Source organism: Dendrobates tinctorius, unplaced genomic scaffold, assembly GCF_039654945.1.
Source record: "Dendrobates tinctorius isolate UK_male_01 unplaced genomic scaffold, ASM3965494v1 ptg000114l, whole genome shotgun sequence".
In the NCBI taxonomy this organism is placed as follows: domain Eukaryota; kingdom Metazoa; phylum Chordata; class Amphibia; order Anura; family Dendrobatidae; genus Dendrobates; species Dendrobates tinctorius.
In genome coordinates, this window is record NW_027361782.1 from 23,474,380 (window position 1) to 23,499,474 (window position 25,095).

The 25,095-nt window shown below is 44.4% G+C and overlaps 1 protein-coding gene across 1 annotated transcript in view; it reads left to right on the top strand.

Annotated features, from left to right (window-relative positions):
- Positions 1-25,095, top strand: part of CHM (CHM Rab escort protein) — a 94,911-nt gene that overhangs the window by 53,139 nt on the left and 16,677 nt on the right. Inside the window, exons 6-11 of the mRNA XM_073589887.1 lie at positions 173-289; positions 384-504; positions 1,480-1,702; positions 13,186-13,263; positions 23,350-23,454; positions 24,968-25,031. Coding sequence (XP_073445988.1) covers positions 173-289; positions 384-504; positions 1,480-1,702; positions 13,186-13,263; positions 23,350-23,454; positions 24,968-25,031 — 708 coding nt within the window. The remainder of the gene's footprint in view (positions 1-172; positions 290-383; positions 505-1,479; positions 1,703-13,185; positions 13,264-23,349; positions 23,455-24,967; positions 25,032-25,095) is intronic.

Sequence of the window (25,095 nt, forward strand, 5' to 3'; positions counted from 1 at the left end):
TTGCCAGATGGATGAAATTTCTTGTGCTTATTTATGTCCATGGCATAGGAGGTAAGTGTGTGTGTGTATATATATAATATATGTATATGTAATTTTACTATGTATATCTTGCAGACCTGTTCCTCCGCGCTGTACAGATCCCATCTCATCTGTCGCTCTCTTTACTCTGCAGTTTCTATATTCTCGTGGACTGTTAATCGATTTATTGATAAAATCCAACGTCAGCCGCTACACAGAATTCAAGAACGTCACCCGGATCCTCACTTACCACTATGATAAGATAGAGCAGGTTAGTGATTGACAGTAGTAGCCGTCAGGTTGGCGGATCAAGAATAAGGAAATTCAGAATTCATAGAAATGTTCCATTGTAACCCTCCCGGTAGGTGCCGTGTTCTCGCGCCGATGTCTTCTCCAGCAAACAGCTGTCTATGATCGAGAAGAGAACGCTGATGAAGTTCCTGACGTTCTGTGCAGACTACGAGCAACACCCAGATGAATATCAAGGTATCGTCCAATGTGGAAAGATCTCTCATCACTAGATCTATTGCTTTGATATCTGATATCTGTTTCATATCCATTGATTAGAGATCAGGGAATTCATTCACAGTCCATTGGTCCTGGCACAGATTCCTGTGTGGCACGCCGCAATGATGGCATCGCTGGGATCCAGGCAGGTAGATGGAAGTTCTGTACCAGGTCGGGCTTCTGTGCAGTGGCCACGGGCTACTGTACCAGGCAGGGCTTCTGTGCAGTGGCCACGGGCTACTGTACCAGGCAGGGCTTCTGTGCTGTGTTGACGGCATACTGCACCAGACAAGGCTTCTGTGCAGAGGCCACAGGCTTCTGTACCAGACGGCTTATGTGCAGTGGAAACAGGTTACTGTGCCAGGCATGACTTCTGTGCAGTGGCCAAGGGTTACTGTACCAGGCAGGGCTTCTGTGCAGTGGCTACGGGCTACTATATCGGGCTGGACTTCTGTGCAATGGCCACAGGCTACTGTACCAGGCAGGGCTTCTGTACAGTGGCTACGGGCTACTATATCGGCAGGACTTCTGTGCAGTGGCCACTGGCTACTGTACCAGGCAGAGTTTCTGTGCAGTGGCCACTGGCTACTGTACCAGGCAGTGTTTCTGTGCAGTGGCCACGAGCCTCTGATGTAACCGCTGGACCAGCGTCTGTGAGTTAATTCACTCATCTCTTCTATTTAGATGACTTGAAGCTTTTCATGGGAAAACCTTTTACTTCTTATCCTCCAGTAACATCCAGACCTGTTTTCATGAATGAATTGCCCCTTTTTCTCTGCCCGGCCCCGTTTTCTGTGCGGTTATTGCTCTGCTTGTTTTAGATGTACATGTTAGCGGGGTGTTTGCATTATTGGTCCTAGGCATTAGAGCAGTCGTGCAGCTTATGTTGTTGATGCAGCTTTGTGTGTGTTCGGAGTAGAGAACATAATGTGAATATCACTGTTTCCTGCACAGATCACAAGGAGTCCACTTTCTCAGAGTTTCTCCAGTGTAAGCGGTTATCTCCCAGTCTGCAGCACTTTGTCCTCTGCTCCATTGCGATGGTGTCTAAATCCACCAGCACCATTGATGGGCTGAAGGCGACACAACATTTCCTGCGCTGCCTCGGCCGTTATGGCAATACTCCTTTCTTGTTTCACATGTACGGTCTCGGAGAGATCCCTCAGTGTTTCTGCAGGTGAGTGCAAAAGACGACATGTACCCATGAGTGTATGGAATGGCCGCCGGCACCAAGGTCCTCGCCGAAGCTGCTGGAAAAGTTATCTGCATCTCTGCCTCCTCACAAGCTAAACAAAACCTAGACAAAACTGACAGTGATTGACATGTATGGATGTGATACTTATCACATATGTGGCTTTGTTACAGTTTTATCCACTCTGTCAGCGCAGCATTATCTTTGCCTCTCATCTATCAATGCAGAAGTGAGAGGTGCTGTAGGACCCCTTTAATGCCATCCTGCCTCCACTATACATGTACGTTAGACAGTGTGTGGGTGTTATATGGCCGGCTTCCATTAGTAGCATCAGAAAATGGAGCTGGCTCTGATCGCTGCTGTTTAGCCACTTAAATGCCGCAATCAGTCTGACCATGGCATATAAGCAGCGTATTCCTGGTGGGATTTCCAATTCCGGTCCCTATCACCCACCTTCTACAATGCATTTGCAGGGTCCCCATTTCGGGGCTTCATAAGACACAGTTTCTCCTATATGCCGCAATATGTTGAACAAGCGACCGGACGATCGCAGGCTGGAGCCTCTAGAGCAGGGGTCCCCAACCTGTAGCTCGGGAGCCACATGTGGCTCGCTGTCCCTTGAATTGTGGCTCTCGACTGTCTGCCAGCTTGGTGCATTAGGTCCAGGTCTACCAAACCGTATGAGGAGCACATCTCAAAATGGTGAATTTTGTGAGTAGCCCTGTGCAGATGTGGATGCACATATACTGGATTTAGGGGTTTAGAGATGTTTTAGGTATGGTACACTGAAGGATGATACTACCTGTTAGACGAAGTGCTCAAAGCTGGCTGTGACAGTGTGTTGTGAGTCCTTGATGATAGATTACTGATTGGGGAGTATTGTGGGAACCCCTGGATCTCAGTGTACTGCTTTGGAGTGATTTCTGGGGAAAAGCTTTGGTCATCATTATACCTGTAATGGGGGCTTTGGTTGGCACTACATTGAAGGGGGTAGGAGCTGGATGTGGCTCGCGCCCCTCTCTGTGCTGAATGTGGCTCGCGACCCTCTGTCTAAGCTGAATGTGGCTCGAAAGGTTGGAGACCACTGCTCTAGAGCGACCAAGAAATAAAGTGAAAAGAGAAACAACCTGTTCTAATCGCCGCGCTTTTCCACAGTTAGAAATATAGAAATTAGCGAAAAGCATCTTCAGTGTCACCGCGTACTGAAAAGTGATCTATAAATATTAATTTTTAATCTGCACCCTAAATGTTGTAAAGAGAAAAAATATATTTTTTTTTGCAGTCGCTGCCTCTCTGCAAAAAATTGCGATAAAATCCTTAAGTCAAAATTCTGTTACTAAAAACTACAGCTCGGTGCAGAAAACAAGTGTTCACATGGCTCCATCAACAAAAAATAGAAACGTTAAGAATGTCACATTGTTTCAAAGTAAATATTTTATTTTACCCACTGAAATCTATAACAAAAGAAGGTTATAACTTTTGTGTTGCCGTAATCCCAGCAACCCGAAGAATCCTGTTACCAGATCACTTTTACTGCACAGTGACACCAAACATGAAATCCCAAGACCGGGGCAGATTGTGTTTTTGTCATTTTCACCTGCTGCTTGTTCAGAAAAATGGGGGGAAAAAAAACATATGCTAAAGTGATTTATGTCATTCAAACTACAACTCGTCCCGCACAGATCAAGCCTCTACCGGGTTTGTTAGCAAAATAATATAAAAGTTGACACTTGAAATAAGGGGAGAAGAGAACAAGTGTGCAAAAAAACAAATCAAATTATCACCGTGTTATGAAGGGAGAACATTTAGTGTAAAGCACAGATTCTTTCCTTAGATCTGACATCCCACAATGCACTGTGCTCTGCCCCAACAACCTAGAACAACAGCCTCAGTAAGACTATCAGGAGGCTGCAGAGGTGGAAGTGCTGCAACCTAAGGGCCAACAGAAAAGCAGTGTCGAGTGCAGGTTTGGCTGTGACTGGAGTACAGCTGCAGAAGACACAGCACAGGTGCTCTGCAAATGCCAGCTCCAGTGTGATGGGGAATATTTATGCTCTGCTGCTCGGTGATTGCAAAGTCTCTATGAGCTGCTGATAGATGGAAGAGAACTGTCAGCGATGAATGCGGAGATGAATGCTGGAGCAGCCGGTGCCTCTACATTGTGTCACAGGGTGAAAATTCCTTTGCAGTGACGCCCTGCTCCAACCTGAGGTGGACGACCAAAACATTGGAGTGTTTCTGTGATGTCCTGGGGATTATTAGCATTATGCTGTGGTCAACCGCAAATCTGACTCTTCCAAAATTACTTTTGTCAGGGTAGAATTCCAGAAAACTCATTAAGAGATTGTAATATTAGCTTAGAGGGACCATGTGCATCACTATGTCTTATTATACTCCAGAGCTGCACTCACTATTCTGCTGGTGCAGGCGCTGTGTACATACATTACATTACTGATCCTGAGTTACATCCTGTATTATAATCCAGAGCTGCACTCACTATTCTGCTGGTGCAGTCACTGTGTACATACATTACTTATCACATGCTGATCCCGAGTTCCATCCTGTATTATACTCTAGAGCTGCACTCACTATTCTGCTGGTGCAGTCACTATGTACATACATTACATTACTGATCCTGAGTTACATCCTGTATTATACTCCAGAGCTGCACTCGCTATTTTGCTAATGGAGTCACTGTGTACATACATTACATTACTGATCCTGAGTTACATCCTATATTATACTCCAGAGCTGCACTTACTATTCTGCTGGTGCAGTCACTGTGTACATACATTACATTACTGATCCTGAGTTACATCCTATATTATACTCCAGAGCTGCACTCACTATTCTGCTGGTGCAGTCACTGTTTACATACATTACTGATCCTGAGTTCCATCCTGTATTATACTCCAGAGCTGCACTCACTATTCTGCTGGTGCAGTCACTGTGTACATACATTACATTACTGATCCTGAGTTCCATCCTGTATTATACTCCAGAGCTGCACTCACTATTCTGCTGGTGCAGTCACCTGTTTACATACATTACTGATCCTGAGATCCATCCTGTATTATACTCCAGAGCTGCACTCACTATTCTGCTGGTGCAGTCACTGTGTAAATACATTACATTACTGATCCTGAGTTATATCCTGTATTATACTCCAGAGCTGCTCTCACTAGTCTGGTGGTGCAGTCACTGTGTACATACATTACTGATCCTGAGTTACATCCTGTATTATACCCCAGAGCTGCACTCACTATTCTGCTGGTGCAGTCAATGTGTACATACATTACATTACTGATCCTGAGTTACATCCTGTATTATACTCCAGAGCTGCACTCACTATTCTGCTGGTGCAGTCACTGTGTACATACATTACATTACTGATCCTGAGTTACATCCTGTATTATACTCCAGAGCTACACTCACTATTCTGCTGGTGTTTTCTGTATCAGACTAGTGCTTACAGTATGCACCTTGTTGACCATGCCTTTTACAGAATGAAATGTGTTGCAGCATCAGTAATCACTTTCAGAGCTGCAGTGAATGTTCATCCGTGCAGGGGCAGAGTTCCTCCGCATCATGTGGAGTTGTGCTCTCCCCTTTATAGGACCTTTTGTTGCTGTTGAGTGGAGGTCTCTGTGCCCATCGCTCTTTTCAGATTAAAGGTGGAATCCGTCTATCACGGAGGTGAACGTTGTAACCAGAGGCTGGGTGGACTGCTGCTCCGGCATAAAACACAATCCCTCCCTAACTCTGATTTCACCTCAAAATTATATTTTGCAGTCCGGAATGTGACACATCTGAGCGTTTTATCACTGCGCGGTAATGAGGAATATTTCGGGCGATTGTTTAGTATGTATAGTAAAGTGTTGAGCGCGGCATCCATATATCATCCCTCAGTGCCGTTATCTGCAGCTTATCAGAACAAGGTGTCGTTTTGCGGGTGATTTCTAGCCGCCGTCCAACATTCCATTTTAATGTAAACCTCTTAAGCGATTCTCGCGGCCGGTTCCTCCTCGTGTTCTCATCAAGGCCTCTGTTATATATGGCGCGCATGCATATTTATGGGAATGATCCAAAGACATTTGGAAGTCACATCCTGCACCTCATCAGAGGCTTTACCGCATAAACGGAGGCCAAAAATGTCGGCTTTAACGCAAACGTCTGGTCGACATTTACCCTTCGCTTCATTTAAGGCGACGCAGGTGGAGCAGGACGTGCCGGATTTATTAGACTGTTCTACAATTTTCCAATACTTTGATTCAGTTCCTCACCTTTACAAGATCTCTGCTTGTTGTCAGTGAATTGTTTATTTCCAGAGGGTGAGAACCTGTCCTACAGAAGAGAGCTTGGTCTCCAGACTGTTACACTGTATCAGTGCAGGTCACATGTGACAAAGCATCAGAGATTTTGTGATTCCAGACTAGGTACAATTGTAGCGATGTGCCAGTTACAAGATACTTGTGGTTCTCAGGATGAATCTGTGTTTCCATTCATTGACAGCAAGCAGAAAACGTAGGATGATTACGAATTTGAATGTTTTTCTCACACTTTGTCCTATGCACGATAGCTGGGTGTTGGGCGGAGAGGTCAGCTGCTGCTATCAGGCCTTGCATAGTCTTCAATCAAGTGGGAGAGTATGACTAAAAATCCCTTTAAAGGGGTCCACTCGCACAAGATGTACTACATCTTGGGGGCCCACTCTACCCGGGTTTCAGCTTCCAACATCTCCCATACACTGTGTAGGATAAATAGCACACTGCATGTTCGGGTTGGGCTCGGGAGCTGATCCCGCTCCATATAGCGCAGGCCCTGGCTGTATTGTACAGCTGGCACCCAAGTCTAAGTGCTGCAAATATCGCAGTTTAATTGTTTTAGGTGTCGCTGTCTCTCATGATCGCTGCATTTAAGAAGCTGGAAATAGGGGAGATGTCCCTTCTGATACCCATCGCCTCATTCCTGCAGGCTGACATTGTTACGGCAGCCTAGGTGGCTACTGAATTCCTCCATGTCTGCCATGATTGAACTTCGCAAGACTTCGTCACTCTTTCCGTAGAATAAAATAGTACCATATTGTGAGTCGTACAAACAATCAAGTGATCGTCGGTTCCAGTCCAATAAAAAAGGGGGAAAAATATCTTTAAAATAAAAAATGTAAGTTAATGTCACCTCCTGATTTTCAGAATGCAAGTTAAAGTTTGGATGTCAAAATGGGAATGGAAAGACTAAAGGTTTCTAAAAAAAAAAAAAAAAAATACAAGCCCTGAAAATAAAGAAATCTTGCGAAGCGAGAAACATGACATCAGAGGGGCCCATGTGGAAGCTGCCGTGTAAGGGCTCCCCAGGGCACATGCACTGCGGGGCTCACTCTGCGCTTCAGCACATTTAGAGGTCTCTCCACTGTGTGTTACAGTTAAGGAGACGGAGAAGGGGGCTGGCTTGGCTGTTAGTGCGCCCCCTTCACGTACAGCATGGATGACATGGCGGTACAAGAAACACTGTGGCTGAAAACTGGGGGGACTCTGGAAAAGATCTTCTTTTGGAAATGGAATGTAAGCTTTACCAAAATCTGGAGCTTTTATGTCTTTTAGTAGACAGTTCAGGAATTACCAGTCCTGACCCTGTGCAGTCATCAGTGGCGCCCCCTATAAGCTTATGTTGTGCTGGTCTATGTTTCTGGCCCCCTACAGACAATCCTGCCCTTGACTTCTGCTGTACCTCACTTTTTGAGACCCGTCTCCTCCTAGGTTGCCCCGGATTGCATAGTCCTGCCGAGCGGAGTTTGTCTCCTCACTGGAGGATGCGCAGCGGGGAGGAGGGACTATATATCATTGTGTAGCCGACTCTGCCATGATGGATGGATAGATTGAGAAAGTAACTCAATAATCTTCATTTTCTTTGCAGGTTATTCACAGATCATTGAGCATTATCGTTAATAAAGCGCCTGTGTCCTTGGTGCTCGCGCTGCAGGAAAAGTCACTGTAATCTGACTAGAACTGTTCTGCTCTGCACCCTCGCCTCTACCAGCAGTCTTACCCTCCACCTGCAGATCACCAGGGTGGGGGGGGGCAGGCACCTGTGATCATGTGTGGGGGCATATGTCTGGAATCTGTGCTTTCTAAAGAGCTTTTAAACAGGCTCTGTGCATTGTTACCACCACACCAGGGATGTGCTAAATGCTCGTCCTCCTGAGTACACCCAAACGTGTAAAGGTTTGGTGGATTCTAAAAATGAAATGTACATTTGGAAACTTGAGTCTTAATCCTACTGCACTCCCTGATTGTTCATTGTCTGCAGAGAACTTTCTCTGGTGAATTGCATTGAGAAGTGTAATTTATTTACTAGGTAACTACACCAGCGTAATAGTGAGTGCAGCTCTGGAGTATAATACAGGATGTAACTCAGGATCAGTAATGTACTGTACACAGTGACTGCACCAGCAGAGCTGTGAGTTCAGCTCTAGAGTATAATACATTACATTGCTGATCCTGAGTTACATCCCGTATTATACGACAGGGCTGCACTCACTATTCTGCTGGTGCAGTCACTGTGTACATACATTACTGATCCTGAGTTACATCCTGCATTATACTCCAGAGCTGCACGCACTATTCTGCTGGTGCAGTCAATGTGTACATACATTACTGATCCTGAGTTACCTCCTGTTTTATACGACAGGGCTGCACTCACTATTCTGCTGGTGCAGTCATTGTCTACATACATTACAGTACTGATCCTGAGGTACCTCCTCCTGTATTATACGACAGGGCTGCACTCACTATTCTGCTGGTGCAGTCACTTTGTACTTACATTACTGATCCTGAGTTACATCCTGTAAATACAAAGTGACAGCACCAGCAGAATAGTGAGTGCAGCTCTGGAGTATAATACAGGATGTAACTCAGGATCAGTAATGTAATGTATGTACACAGTGACTGCACCAGCAGAATAGTGAGTGCAGCTCTGGAGTATAATACAGGATGTAACTCAGGATCAGTAATATATGTATACAGTGACTGCACCAGCAGAATAGTGAGTGCAGCTCTGGAGTATAATACAGGATGTAACTCAGGATCAGTAATGTAATGTATGTACACAGTGACTGCACTAGCAGAATAGTGAGTGCAGCTCTGGAGTATAATACAGGATGTAACTCAGGATCAGTAATGTATGTACACAGTAACTGCGCCAGCAGAATAGTGAGTGTAGCTCTGGAGTATACTTATCCTGAATTATCTGCTATATTCATGTATGGACACACTGTTTCCAGTGTGTTGGATTATAGGAGAAGTTTTTCTGTTTTTCTTACTTTCCTTACATCTTTTTGCCCCCGATAATCCAGAGTTTAGTTATCCCTCAGTCCTGGTGATTCCTTTTTTCCCGGCCTGTTCCTGGATCTGCTGTACTGATGTGATGCAGTAGAACATCCTGATCCATTCTTTCTTTATCCCTTGTAACTCGCTGAAGTTCAGCACAATTGACCATCTGTAGACTAAAGAGGGCAGAGTCACCCGAAACCCATCCTGCTACGCCGTTAAAAATAATCTGAAGGAGTAATGTATTGAGTCAGGGTATCTTGTGCCTTCCGGCATCTGTCTCCTCTGATCTCTCCCTGAGGCTCCGACGCTCGCTTGTAAGATTCATCTCCAGCAAGAATCCATATCTATCTATAGAGGCTGCGGAGTCTCGGCCAGGCGGGAGTCGCTCACAATGTCTTCAGCGAGGACGGTGGCAGCCATTCGATGGATGGAGTCGTGGATATCAGCTCTGGATATTCTTCTAATTAAAAATGGTTCACAGTAAAATTGCTTTATTTTGTCATCGATAGATGCCCATATTATGCTATGTTCTGGAGTATTGGACGGTTTTAGTAGTTCAAAAGCCCCTCAGGTTAATGAATGAGATTTTGCTAGTCTTGGACCCTTTCTGATGAGTTTGGGACCCTTCCCCCACAAGTATTACTGTTTCTGCACAGTCCTGCAGGGAGATGCGTGATCTCTAATATTGAAGCGTTCTCCACCATAATGCGGTGTCTGCACTTGCTGATTATTTGCGGCAGATTTTCTTTCCAAATTTGTAGTACTATAGCAGCTGCAAAGTGGATGAGAATTGTAAAACTGTCTGAGTTTGTTGCCCCTACAGAAATCTACCTGAATCACCGATGTTACCATCTGCCGCATGCCAATTCTGTTGCTGAATCTTTTTTTTTTTTTTGCAGTACTTCCCCGTTGAGTTCAATGTGGAGGTTAAAATTCATGTAAAACCCAATTTTTTTTTTTGCAAATTTTGCCGACAATTGCCTGCGGGTTCAGAGTTAAAAAAATAAATAAATAAAAGTCCTCTTTATTTCTATATTTTTTTATTCTTTATGTCCATTTTCTGCAGATTGTCGTCTGGCAGTGAGCGTTTTGCCTTGGACATATGATTGGCGTTTGGGCACATCGTGTGCCGTCCCCGCAGTCGCCACGACCCCCCCTGCAGCAGCGGCAGCAGATGCGACGAGCCTCCAGCCTCTTTTCTTTTCCTGTTACATTAGTGTTTAATTAAAGCAAACAACTCATTGCAGGCATTTAGCTTCTCTGCGAAACGTAATGAAGATTTATTCTGAGAGTGACCTTCACCGTAATAACCGAAACTGTAATCAGCAGAATTAATAAAATAATCAAATTGTACGCAGCCTCATAAATCACGACGAGCCGCGCTGTCAGGGCCCCCGCTATTAATGGGGCCTATTGTTTTGCAGCTGTATTAAAAAATTACAACTGCTGATTCTTTCTTTGATAGAAGCTGAAATGGCATTTAAAGGCTGCGCGGGCCGGCCGGGCCCCAGATTTTCACAACTGTTAATTTTGCCGTAATACGATTTGAAGTCAGGAGGGCAAAGTTGAAGCTGAGTGCATCCTGCGGAGCGTCTGTCAGCAGAACTCCGCTTATTACCGGTGACAGGAGCAGGTTAATTACAGGGAGGAGTATCACTTTAACAATCTGTCGTTGTGCTGGAGCTTATAGCACCAGGGCTGCTCCGCCGCGGGATCCAGGCAGTGACATGGACGGAGCAGAACTCCCACAATACATTGTTTCCCCATTTATAGCATAGGGGCCCTCCCCGGGAGTCTCCTGCTCATCGTCCTGATAACATCTCTTGTTCATCGCCTTTGCAGAGCGTTACACGATTGTGCTGTCAGCGCAGCGTCCTTCTCGTCGCTTTCTGCTACGATCAGCCAGGCGGCACGGTCGAGGGGTACAAAGCGCAGGAGAAATCAGGTCTCACTTTGTGAATAATGGAATATAAACAATAAAGTCGTCTTTGTATTTGGATCCGTCGTGTGCACAAATATCACTAATTAAACCAGTCCGATCATCTTAAACGATTATTTACTGCCACGTGGATAGGAGTTGATTGCTCACTTCTAGCGTTGCTGCTTGTGTGGAAATCCTAGACTCCGACCGGCGCTGTGTCTCCTGGGAGTCCTGCTCGGTGCGTCCTCCACCCATCAGAATTAAATTCCAGCACATCCTGCAGGTGATCGATCTAGGATCTTGAACTTTATTAGACAAATAATTATCTGTATCTTATAGTCGCAGTCCATGTTCCTCACCGATTATCTGCTGAAAGTGGTGCCGCCATTGGTGAACCCACTGCCTGGAAGGAGGCACTGTACAATATGTAGGTAGATGGCAGGCGTCACTTTGACTTGATGCTTACAGACTATCACCTCGTCAGACTGCCAAACATATTCCTGACTTCAGACCAGGCCGTCTCCTAACATTGCTCACATATGGTGGATAATTTTGCTGGTCAGATGGGCACCATTTTTGAAAATCATTCACTGTTGCAAAGTTATCCTGCACTCCAAGCGGAGAAAGTTTGTGATTACTGAAGATATTCAGGCAGGAAGTTTATTAGTAATGGACTTTTTCTTTCTGTTGTGTTTCCGTAATCTGTGCCAAATTTATCCATGTTGGAAGATGTTTGTTAAATTTGGTGCATCTTGAGATACTAAAGTTTTTTTTATTTTTTATAGAAATGTTACTCCACTTCTTACTCCACCCTCTTAATGGAGTGTTTCCAACCATTTTTTCTTAGACTTGCTATTCATAAATTTGGCTACTCACACCCTACTTTGAAAATTGCAAAAATTAGTGTCGTTGCTCAGCAACGTATGTTTATGCTGTACACAATTTGGCGAATCACAGTGGTACAATTCCAACTTAGCTTCTTGTGTATAGTGTATGTTATGAGCATTAGGTTGTTACATAGTGGGTTACGTTCACAGGGCGTAGTGTCCTATTACTTTTTGCTAATTTTTATTATTTGCATTAGCTGATAAGACCCTGTGGGGGGCAGGTATCGAGGCTTTTGCACACGTTTTGTTTGTTGTACAAGGCACAAATATTGGCAAATGGCATTTTTGCACCGCTGATTAATCTTTTTTTTTTTTTTTTTTGTCACTTTTCAAACGTGGGCATGACTAGCTGAGCAACATTGTAGCCAGATCTTTGAATTGTAACTTTTTTCAAAATTTGTAAGCTCCCCAGTGAGCGGGTAGTGAAGCAAAAAGGTAGAGCAAGTTTTCTACAAAGTTATGATGTGCCAAAAACTTGTCAAATTTAGCAAACCTAATGCAGCACTTTGATACATTGGGAGCAAATAATGACTTCACTGCCAGAAGGAAAAGTCGAGAAGACCTCTCATAAGAATCCCACCCCCCTATTGATCGACTGGCTCCTGTTTATCATTGTTTTTGCATCTTTTTCTGGCGTAAAAATGGTTCTAATGACTTTTATGGTTTGGCTTATTTATTTCTTTTGCTCCTATTTTATTGCTTAATATTACGCGATTAAATCTGTGTTGTTTTTTCGCCTGCCGTTATGTGTGTAGTTTACCTTATTCAGATATTTTTGGGGAATTAATCATTTGTAACTTTTTGAGATGTCGTAAATTTTGGTGCAATTGTTCTCTAGTGCTAATGGAGCTAAAAATCTGTCTAATTTTATTTATTTGCTGTTAAAAACTAACAGGCATTTAGCAAGGCAATGTTTTTTCTAAAAAAAAAAACAAACAAAAAAAAAAACGTAAAGGCCAAAAAAAAGCATCTTCGATTTTGTGCAAAGCTTATCAACCCACTTCCACCATTTCAGCACCACAAAATAGAAAAACAATGCAAGTAATGAATCGGGGCTTTTTGTTTTTTGCCGCATCTTGCTGGACTGGATACAATGTAACAAACACCAGATTGTTTGAGCTTTTTTTTTTTTTTTTTTGTATTTCTTTAGTTTATAGGTTAGTACTGATTATTGTATCTTGTGATTTCTTGGATACAATGTAACACACCAGATGAAATGTGTTTTTTTTTTTTTTTTTTAAGGCTCTTGTTTTCTACTGATGATTTTGTATCTTGTATATAATGTACAGCGACGGATCTGTTGCACAATTAGATTTGTTTTTCTCCTTGCAGGATGAGCGCTGTGTTTGGGGGCATCTACTGTCTACATCATTCTCTACGGGGCCTGCTGGTGGACGCACAGTCCTCGGAGTAAGTCTCTTTCCCTTTAACCTTGCTTTATTTACCTGTAAAAAGTAAAAGAAAAATGCTGCAGTCGATTTAAGGGGGAAAAAAAACTTCAAAGAGCCTGGCGGTATTTATGACATATCAACCTTGATTAAAACTAATCTGTGTATTGGTCCTCCACAATGAAGGCAGTAGGGCTCACAGTATAGAAAATAAATTAATTTTCCCCTGTGATATTACTACAGCTCCTGATCATCCAGGCTTGGAAGACAAATCATTTGAGCTGCCGGGGGGCTGGCGATGACTGATGTTAGTTTTTCTTCTGGCCTTACCAGTCTAATTGATTTTCATCAGATGACACAAAGCTCCTGTTATTGCAGGGAATTTTTTTTTTTTTTTTTTTGTAGATGGAGCTCACCTAAAGACTCATCAGATTAATCTTTGCTGATAATGCATGTCACTCCAAGAGAAAAGACTTTAATGAGTTCTAGGTAGATTGTTGTCATAAACTAGCCTGCCCTTTCTATCCCTGAAGGTTGCGTTAACCTCGCAGCCCCTGGCTTGGACCCGGTTCACGTCTGAGCCTCATTTCAGGGTTCTCCTATGTGTAATGACTGACGGGTGACATTTGTTTCACTTGGCTTTGATGCTTATCGTGAATTTCATCGTATCGTTTATATTTCTCCAGTCGCTTCCAGAGCTGCATTCTCGATAGCTCGGTATCATACTTTCATGCAATAGTTTCATATCCCTCTTTGTTAACATCATGTTAAATTTCTTGTCCCTACCAGAGCGACATTTTATATTGTGCTTCTTTTCCTCGGGATTGCTGACTTCTCTGGTCATCCCCTGCTGGTTCAGTTATTGCATGTGGTGGTTAGTCTGTGGCATCATGTTAGATGTATTCTACTCCAGCCACTTCCAGATCTGCGTTCTCGATAGCTCAGGTTCATATTGTGATGTAATAGTTTCATATTCCTCTTTAATAGCATCACTATAGGGAGAAAAGGCTTCCCCGACTTCCTGCAAAGATAAATGCTCGCCTCCCATCAACCGGGGGCCCGCCCCTCATTAACTGTGGGGCAACAGTGGGCACGGCCCGCCTCTGACTGTGGGGTGGCAGTGGGCCCGCCCCCTGCCAGCTGTGGGGCGACAGTGGGCCTGTCCCCCGCCAACTGGGGTGACAGTAGGCCCCATGCCGACTGTGAGGTGACAGTGGACCCCCGCTGACTGAGATCAACAGTGGGCCCGCCTCCCGCCCCTGTTGGCTGCTTTCACACTTTGACTGCAGCTTTGGATGTGACTAGAGTGTATATGATATGTAAGCTTGGAACAAGTTCAGTAAAGCAAAGGATCTTGAGGTCCTTGTAGACTTAACCCGTAAAATGCCACTTAGAAGTGGAGCACTGCTTCCCGTCATTTTGGTGTAGGCTCTTGACTCGCCTTCGCGAGGTTGGCGTAGTGGTGGTTGCGGCAGCGGAGTGCTTCCTTTCATGCTCACAGAATAGAGCCATTTACTCATTATGTTTTTGTAGCACCTTTCATGTCCTTTGAGCGACTGTTCTGTCCCTGAATTACGGCCGTAATGTTCAGCCAGCAGATAAAGAAAACGGGGGTGGGGGGGAAGGTGCAAACATCGCGGTCTCTTCTCTAAAGCGGGTCTATTTCTGTATGTGGTGTAAATCAAAGCGTGCTCCCTGTGGATAATAATGGGGGAAGGGGTGCCTTTACTTCTGTAACATTGTGACAAATGTAAGAAATTCCTGACAATTTAATTTCTTGCTTGAATCACTCTGTTACTCTGTTGCCTCCTGCTTACATTGTGGGTACTTTGAGTTTGTGGCTACAGGTCACCTATAGGAACATATATGAGCTGTGTAGCTGGCTGTTCATGGATTGGAGATCCTCACATATAGGGACAGATCCCACACTGGAAGGTTTCCTTCTAACTTGCATTTATAAGGCATATAGGGGTGACATAGCAGCCATAATGAAGAGCGATGAGGTGGAGTCTCTCCTGGTCACAGACCTGAGCCTACCAAATAAATACTCCTTCATCCAGAAAATAAAGGAAGGGTGAGGTGGTGCACTAGGAGAAGACCCATAAGGTTCGTGCTCTTCTGTGCACCCCGGTCATAACAGTTCTTTTTGCGTTCAGTGGTGGTACATAATTGGGTCATAAAGCTGGCAGGAGAATTTGTCTCTTTTACTGGGCTCCCAGGGAAACTGGCTGCAAGTAGGAGTTACTACAACCTCACTGATGGCTGCACAAAATTTTTCCTAGTTAAAAATATGGTTGGGTCCGGAAATATTTGGGCAGTGATGCAAATTTTGGCTTTTTAGACAATTACCAAACCATTTTCCAGATACAGTCCTGTAATCAATCTGGGCTTAACATGACTACTCTCAGCCTTTATTTGAGGGGATTCACATCATAATTGGAAGGGTTTAGGAATTGCATCTGTTTAATATGTAGCTGCCTCTTTTTAAAGGACCAAAAGTAATTTGACAATCATCTCAAAAGCTCTTTCTTGGGCTGAATGGGCTTTTTCCTCGTTACTCCATCATCAGTTAAGCAGGTAAAAGGTCTGGAGCTGCTTCCAGGTGTGGCATTTGGAAGCTGTTGGTGTGAACCCACAACATGCGATGAAAGGAGCTTTCAATGGAAGAAAAACAGATCATCATTAGGCTGAAAAAAAAAAAAAGAAGAAACCCATCAGAGAAATAATAGAAATGTTAGGAGCGGCCAAATCAACAGTTTGAAACATTTTTCAAAAAAACAGGGTGCTCTCGTGAGCTTGAGAACTCAAAAAGGCCTGGACGTCCACAGAAGACAACAGTGGTGGATGATTACAGAATCCTTCCCATGATGAAGAAAAACGCACAACATCCCCCCCCCCCAAGTGAAGACCACTCTCCAGGAAGTCTGTGTCTCAGTATCTAAGGCTAATTGGCGTTCACACTTGCGTTTGGCTGGTCTGCGTACTTCCTCCCTTAAGCTCTGCCTACTTCAGCATGCGTCCTGCGTACCTATCTTTAACATTGGGTACACAGGGATATGCGTTGTATGTGGATGCGTCCGCATGCAGTGTTTTGATGTGCCCGTCGTCCGCGCGGGCACATCAAATCGCCGCTTGCGGATGCATCCGCATACATTGCATGTCCCTGCGTACCCAGTGTTGAAGATGGGTACGCAGAATGCATGCGGAAGTATGCGGAGCTTAAGGGAGGAAGTACGCAGACCCTACGCAGGCCAGCCTGACGCAAGTGTGAACTTAGCCTAAGTCCACCATAAAGAGAAGACTTCATAAGAGCAAATACAGAGGTGTCACCACAAGGTGCGAGCCATTAGTCTGTCTGAAAATAGGCCGGAGTAGACTTTGCCAAAAAAAAAAAATCGAAAGAAGTCGTCAAGTTCTGGAGAAGCAAAACTATGATCAACCTGTACCAGAATGATGGGAAGAAGAAAGTCTGGAAAAGACTTGGTACTAATCCTGATCCTCGGCACAGCACATACTGTGTAACACATAGTGGAGTGGTGTGCTGGCGCAGGCATGTATGGCTTCCCATAGCACAGAGTCATAGTGGTTATGATGGATGAGGTCAGAAGGAGCCAGCTGAATCCTGTGTGTGCAGGGCGAGACTTTCTTCTCAGATTCCACCAAATGCAGCAAAGATGGACGATGCTTCACAGGACAGATGACAGTGACTCTAAACATCCTGCGAAAGCAAAGAAGTGGAATATTCTGCAATGGCCGAGTTTTCGCCAGATCTCCGCCCATCGAGCCGCATTTCACAGGATGAAGACAAAACTGTCCACAAACCAGCGAGATCTGAAGACAATTCAATAAAGGCGGCAAAGCCTCACACCGGAGGAGACCAGCGACGCCCATGACCTCCAGACTTCAGGCCATCATTTCTGCAAAGCCTCATATCGGAGGAGTCCAGCTTCGCCCATGACCTCCAGACTTCAGGCCATCATTTCTGCAAAGCCTCATATCGGAGGAGACCAGCGACGCCCATGACCTCCAGACTTCAGGCCATCATTTCTGCAAAGCCTCATATCGGAGGAGACCAGCGACGCCCATGACCTCCAGACTTTCAGGCCATCATTTCTGCAAAGCCTCATATCGGAGGAGACCAGCGACGCCCATGACCTCCAGACTTCAGGCCGTCATTTCTGCAAAGCCTCATATCGGAGGAGACCAGCGACACCCATGACCTCCAGACTCCAGGCCGTCATTTCTGCAAAGCTTCACACCGGAGGAGATCAGCGATGATGACTGCCATGGCCTCCGGACTTCATGCTGTCATTGCTGCAAAGCATTATCTACAAAAACTAGACATTTTATTTATGGGAAAGTGAATTTGTCAAATTATTTTTGAGCCACTCAAATTCGGAGGCATTGTAGTAAAACAATGGCAATTCCTAAACGTTTCACAGAATATTTTTATTAATTTCCTTTAATTAAACCTGGAAGTCTCCACTTCAATTGCATCTCAGTTCTTTTTGAATCCTTAATAGTGGCCTGCAGAGCTGAAATAACGAAAATTCATGTCTGGTCAAAAATTTCTTTACCTAGTTGTATACACATGAGAAATCCTTATGTAATTTCTCACTTCCCTACAGGTCCGGCCACAGGTCCAAGCTCTCTACACACCCTGATAGATAGACAAATGCTCCGTGGCACGCCCGGCTCAGGGCATGGGATGAGGATCAGCAGTTTGCGGATGTTACTAGCTGCTTAACATTGCCACAAAGCAACATAAGTGATACTTTGTGTTTCTCTGTTCTGTTTGAACACAGAAACAGAATTTATTTGCAATACCGATGCAAACAGGATTGGAGGGGCCCCACCATGAATGTGGGGTCCGTCTACCTTCTGTTGTGTCAGTTTTTAGAAAAGAAACAAAGTAGGCTACGCTTTACCGCAAACAAAACCCAGAGGACAACCCCTAATAAATAATCAGTGGAGTCTGTATTCCTGTTTGCATCTGTTACACTGTGTTTTATCCTGTTTGTCTGTTCCTCTAAACAAAACATCAAAATGAATATGGAAATGTGTACAGAGCCTAAAAGTATTCTCCACTAAGCAAAATCTATTATACCAAGATCAATAATACCGCTATGAGGGTAAATAACGCCATACTGACCATTACTAAACACCACTGTACCAAGACCAATAATACCGCTATATGAGAGTAAATACTGCCACACAGATCATTGCCAAACGCCACTGTACCAAGACGAAATATACAGTTATATGAGGGTAAATGCCACCATACTGATTATTGCCAAACACCACTGTAACCAGGACCAATAATACAGCTATATGTGGGTAAATACCGCCATACAGATCATTGCTAAACATTACTGTGCCAAGACCAATAATACCGCTATATGAGGGTAAATACTACCACACTGATCCTTACCAAAGACCACTATTCCTAGACCAATAATACCACTATGAAGCTAAATACTGCCATACTGATCATAAGCATACACCACTGTACTAAGACCAATAATACCGCTATATGAGGGTAAATACCTCCACATATTAGTAAACGCCACTGTACCAATCTCCACCTTTAAACCCCCATTCCACATACAGTCCTGTGTAAATAACCTCACTCCCTCCCTTCATCCTTACAGGTCAATATAAGAATACAACACTCTCCTCTAGAGTTCAGCAAAGTGGTTAGCCGTACCCTGGTCCAGTAGCCGCTCCGTGACCGTCAGACCAGAGCCCGCGAGCCTACTTCTGCCTGCTGCCATCCCTAGCTGCATTTTTGATTAATTGTCCTCTCATGATGTCATGTCTATGTCATACCACAGCTATGATGCTGCATCTGACCTACTAAGCCAAAGAGGAATGCCAGCAGACAGGTGACTTACAGGCCTGTGGTCCGATGGCCACAGACTTCTGATAAGGCTCAATACCAGGGCCCCGTAAATCTTTTCATTCAAAATGCCTCTCCTCTGTTCCCCCGCTACTCCTCTTGGCCCCCCTGCTTCCCCATCCTGCAGGCCATCACTCCGTTCGCCCCATCTATACACAGCCCCATCCCGCAGGACATCACCTTTTACAGCCCTTTTTACACAGCACCATCCTACAGTACAGTGCATTCGTTACTTACCGACATGCTCACCGCTGCTTTCTGGTATTAGCTCCGCTATGTAATAAAGGAGGCTTGGACGGCGCAAAGAAGTGATATTATTGAGCCACCTGATGTCTTCTGTGTTTCTTCAGCCTCTGTAGGCCTGAAACCGCCTATGGCTGACTAAGTGGTGGAACGGAGAGTCGATTTCTCTTCTCTGCCACTGTTGTTGCCAGGTGGTCATTTTGGCCCTGCTGTCCTTTAACCTATGTTATGTCATACCTATAAAATATCCTGCCCCATTACCAATGTCTCTCCCTCCATTACACACATTATATTATGTTGCACTCCTGTTTGTTACGTTTCGGTTTACACTTTTTCACTTCTCACCTCGCCCTCCAGATCCTGTTCCTCTTCGTGCTCCTCCGGCAGGCAGCACAGGGTTAATCCCTTTTGCTTTGGCTCTCTTTTGCCGGAGTGGTTTCAGCAGGTGTTTTGTCTTCTCACGAGCGTCACTCTGGATACAAGACGCCGGATTTGCATTTTCTTTCTTGAGGATGAGTGCGGTGAGCGAGATCCATCACGGTGACGTGTGATTGAGTTAGATCTCACCGTAATAACAGAAGGTTAATGTCTCCGCACCGCACAACTGTCACCTGTGTGAGCAGGTTACCAAAACCGTCCTTAATGCAGAGCAGAAGCGTCTACGCTGCCAGAGGTCGTCATATATATTCAGTGTGTCTGTACATTACAACGCCACGCAGTGATTGGCCATTTAAAGGGAACCTGCGCTTTGCATCCTAGGTAAATGCATTATGTAAAGCGGAGCCATGAATATATAATACGAGGCTTATTTGTGTTCCCCTGCTCAGGAGACGTTATAAGGTGTCGCACAAATCATTACCACCATGGATGCATTACTGTGTTATTAACCACATACATGGAAACAATGTCAGGAAATAAAAATGTCCATATATCTGCAAATGTTACCTATAGAATGGGCGAGGGGAGCGAGTTATTAGCTCTCAGTATAAACCAAGGAATTAGAGGGCTCCTGCAGGGTAAGGAATAAGAAACGGCGTCATTCTGGTCTGCGGCAGTATCTGCTTCTGCAGCTCATCTTCATTTAATCCTAGACAATCGCTTTAAAGGGTTAATCAAGGACAGGTGAAATGTGTCAACCCTAATTCTCCATAATATGCAGGTTTGGGTGCAAGGAGATAAGCGGCACCTAGACGTCTCTAGCACCACTTATTCCCAGGGGATAACTGGAACACTGAGCACAAAAATAAAGGACGCTCCACAATCTTTGTATTTTTCCTAATTTAATGATTGGCAGCAATCAAATAAAGTTAAAGCCGTTTTCTGCAATATAATATCAGTCGGGTCCAACTTTGTTTCGGAGACCCCCATTGATCAACTGATTGAAGGAGTTACGGTGATTCACTGGAAGCGGCACAGCTTTGTGCAACCTGTAGTGGTCATGATTGATACTGCAGTCTCTCCTCCATAAAAGTGACAGACAGAACTCGCCATACAGTTTATGGCCACTAGATGATGTACTTGAGATAAGGTCATCAACACTTAATCTGAAAACCCCTTTAAGATAAATTCCATATTTGCCCCTTTTGGGGTTGATCTGCTGTAGGACCTGGAGCCTCAGATATTGAAATGTCATCTGAAAATTGAAGAAAAAAAGTTTGTCCAGAGTAGGCTCCCGGTGTATATGGGGTCTCTTGTCTACTTCACCTTCAGCAGGTTTACCAGATTGCCAGTGGTCCTCCTCCAAGAAACAGTTCCCGATGGGCGTGTGTTCCTTCTCGCGTCCAGAAGGAGCGCCCATCCTGCCCCAGGATGAATTTTGGAGCCAGAGTCAGGAGATAAAATCCTGGATCCTGGGGTCTCTGCCCCTGCATCATAATGATCAGTAAATACAAGAGCCTGTGGTCATGAATAAAATATTAAAGGGAAGTTTACATCATATGATTTAAATCTAATACAATAAAACTTTTTGGAATACTTTTGCTTCAATTCTTCAACTTTCAAGATAGCTGATTGCTGTCAGTGAATGAGAACTCGCAGTAATCCTGTCCTTAGCGAGTGTTCTGTCAGCAGAGCAGTGGATACAATGTCTTGGTGCAGACCATGCTCTGACCTCCAGGTTCTTTGCTGATGGGTATCACTCACAGATCATTGTCTACACTGGATACAATGTATCCGCTTCTCAGCAGAGAGCAGGACTAGGTATGTTGAGGGTTATTGCCTTTGGAGGTAAAAAGGAGTGTTTTTTTATTCACTGACATCAAACTAAAATCGTAAACTGGTGAGAAAGTTTTGTCCAGTTTCTCCTCTGTGAAGTCTGTATTTTTGTTTTGTGCCAGATTTTTAGACATGTTGTCTATTCTGAAGTCCATTTGCTACTTTTTTGGTTGTTTTTCTCTGTTTGCCGTTCTGGGTATGGTTTTCATGTAACCCAGATGAGGATGAAACATTATTTGCAACTTTGTGCCATCCCTTTTTGGAATGATGATTTTTTTGTTCTTTAGAAATTTTTGCAGTTTTATTAAAGGGTTGTGTGTGAAATTTTAACAAGTCATGTGAGTTTTGCTCTAGAAAGGGTCAAATAAAGATTAAAGAGCAGTTTTCATTTTGTGCAAAGGAAACCGCGTTCACCATTTGAAGAATTTGGCACTGATGAATAAGGGACAAAAAAAAGTGGTTTATTAAAGCCCCACGATTGATGAAACTAGCCAATGATCTATTAGAAAGTTGTAGAACTTTACAGTTATACTTAGAAAAACCTTTAATCTACAGTTTTATAAGGGATAAACTCTCCGGCGGAGGAAAGTGATAATAGATGGCGGCATCAGATAAAATCGCTCGAGAGGTAAATGTGAAGGGAACTTCAGCAATATTTCTCATCTCCGTAACTTTGGAGGCGACTTCTCATCATAAAATCTAGCGCTGTAATCAATTTGTACATAATTTTTTGGTTGCCACATCCACTTAGGACACAACTGCCTCCCTCCCCCCTTGGAAACGTGTCCCTCAAACTGACGCAAAAATCCAATAAATTTATATTTCTTTAATAAAAAGAAAAGGTGGAAAATTGGTTGGAAATTTACATACTCGTGCTGAAATATTGCAGCGAGGGCTTTGTCAGTGGCGAGCAGGTCCGTCTCAAGGATGCGGCCCTTAGTCCATTAGTTTGGATAATGAGGTCCATAAAGAACCTTTATAACTCATGGCGGTGCGGGAGATGGATGGCGCTCGCCATTCTCCTCACCAGACACATCGAGAGAAGGTCAATGGAGGCCGAGCGTGATTCATGGCCCAACATCAGATGTCACCGCGGGCGGGTCACCGAGTGATGGTATACAGGGTGTATGTATGAGGAATGAAGGCTATCGAGACCGGGTCAGAATCTATGTATGTGACTAGTGTCTGTCTTGTTCAGTGGGATTTTTTGGTAGCTCTGATCCATTTTTTCCTATCGTTCTTAATTTTAGGATGTTACCAGATTATTTCATTTGAATTTAGTAGGAACATTTCTTCACGGGATTGATGTCTTCGTATCATTTGTATGGTAGTGTCATTGCGGCCCCCTGATAGTGTTTGCAGACCCTCTAATTATTGTGCATGAAACCATCTGATTATAAAGCTATACTTTGTCACCGCTACAGAAGGGGTTAATGGCGGAGCTCGGTGGCCACGCTCTTAACACCTGATCCGTGTGTCACGGGCTTCGTTTCATTAAAGTGACGTTTAGGAGAACTGCAAACCCGTGTGACCCGTCCGTTGATGAATGATGAGTGACCCTGAGACCCCTACTACATTATTACATGTCCACCATTACTGCCTCCTTAGAGACACAACTTTTATCCATTTATTAAAGGGGCAGTTCAGTCTTGTTGCTGCTGATCTCTGGCTCATAGCCCTCTCACAGTATATGCATCTTTTAATGTTTGTGTGGTCCGTATATCTGACTGTTTCCTACCTCTGTGGCTGTAGGTGTAAAGCGGTTGTCGACAGTAAAGGTAAGCGGATCCACTGCCGCTACGTGGTTATCGAAGACGGTTACCTGCCAGAGAACGTCTGCGCTCAGCTCTGCTACAGGTACGGGCCCCACAGATGGGAAGCAGGGACTTGTCATGTGGGCTGTGCATGAATGTGGGGTTAAATAATTGAGGTTAAAGGAGTATTTTGCATCTGCAAGGGAGCGAGGCGATATCTGTGGAGCAGTGTTTCTCAACTCCAGTCCTCCAGACCCACCAACAGGTCATGTTTTCAGGATTTCCTTATCCAAGAAGTATCATTTCTCCTTGCGGAGAATGACATGCTAAGCATGTCGAGATGAGGAGACTTAAAGCCGCAATGCTCCTATGGGAAATATGCTAATTATGCAAATTGTCTCCAGAGAGAAAGAGGACTAGAACTCTAGTGCCACCTATTGGAAGTAGCAATCCTAAAAGTCAATGTCGACCCTTTAACGAGTCTTGTTACATGACTTAGGATAAAAGCCAAGCCAGAATCTCAATTTGCAGACACTGTTTCGGGGTACTGCCCATCGTCAGTGCAAAGTGTGAGATCTGAAGAGACAATTTGCATAATTAGCATATTTCCCAGAGGAGCATTGCGGCGTTAAGTCTCCTCATCTCGACATGCATAGCATGTCATTCTCCGCAAAGAGAAATGATACTTCTTGGATATCGGTCAGACGCCTCTCTCACAGCCAAACCAGATCTCACACTTTGCACTGACGAGGGGGGCAGTACCCCCGAAACAGTGTCTGCAAATTGAGAATCTGGCTTGGCTTTTATCCTAAGCCTAAGTCATGTAACAAGACTCGTTAAAGGATGGACATTGACTTTTAGGATTGCTATTTCCAATAGGCGGCACTAGAGTTCTAGTCCTCTTCCTCTCTGAAGAGACAATTTGCATAATCAGGATTTCCTTAGAATTGCACAGGTAATGGAACTAATGCTTGAGCAGGTGATAAAATTATCATGTGTGCAATACTAAGGAAATACTAAGAACTTGACCTGTTGAGGACTGGAGTCGAGAAACACTGGAGAAGGGTAAGACCATCTCATTACAGATCAATACTTTGTGTCACTGATAGAACAGGTTAGGCGAAAAGATTGTCAGCCCCTGACTACAGGCATAATGGCAGTGGTAGATCGTCAGCTCTTGGAAACAGACACAATGGCAGCGATGGATTGGCAGCTCCTAAGGACAGGGATGAAGGCAGCGATAATTGTCAGCTTCTGGGTGTAAGGATGATGGAAGTGATTGTGAGCTCCTGTGGATAGGGCCGATGGCAGCTGTTGATTGGCAGCTCCTGAGGGCAGACATGATGGCAGCGATGGATTGGCAGATCATGGATACTGGCATCTCCTAAGAACAGGGATGATGGCAGCGATAATTGTCAGCTTCTGGGTACTGGGATGATGGGAGTGATTGTGAAGTCCTGTGGATAGGGCCGATTGCAGCTGTTGATTGTCAGCTCCTGTGGACAGTGATGATGATGGTAATAATAGTGAGCTCCTATGGATAGGGATGATGGGAGTGGTGCTAGTATATACATATGCAGAAATAATGATGTGCAGATCGTTGTCTTCTCTCCCAGACAGATTTCCAGAGCGATCCTGATCACCGACCGATCCATCTTGATCTCTGATACAGACCAGGAGGTAGGTGGCGTCCATATGCACTGCAAGAGGGGAGGGTTATTGGCTGCTGACCTCTCACCCGTTG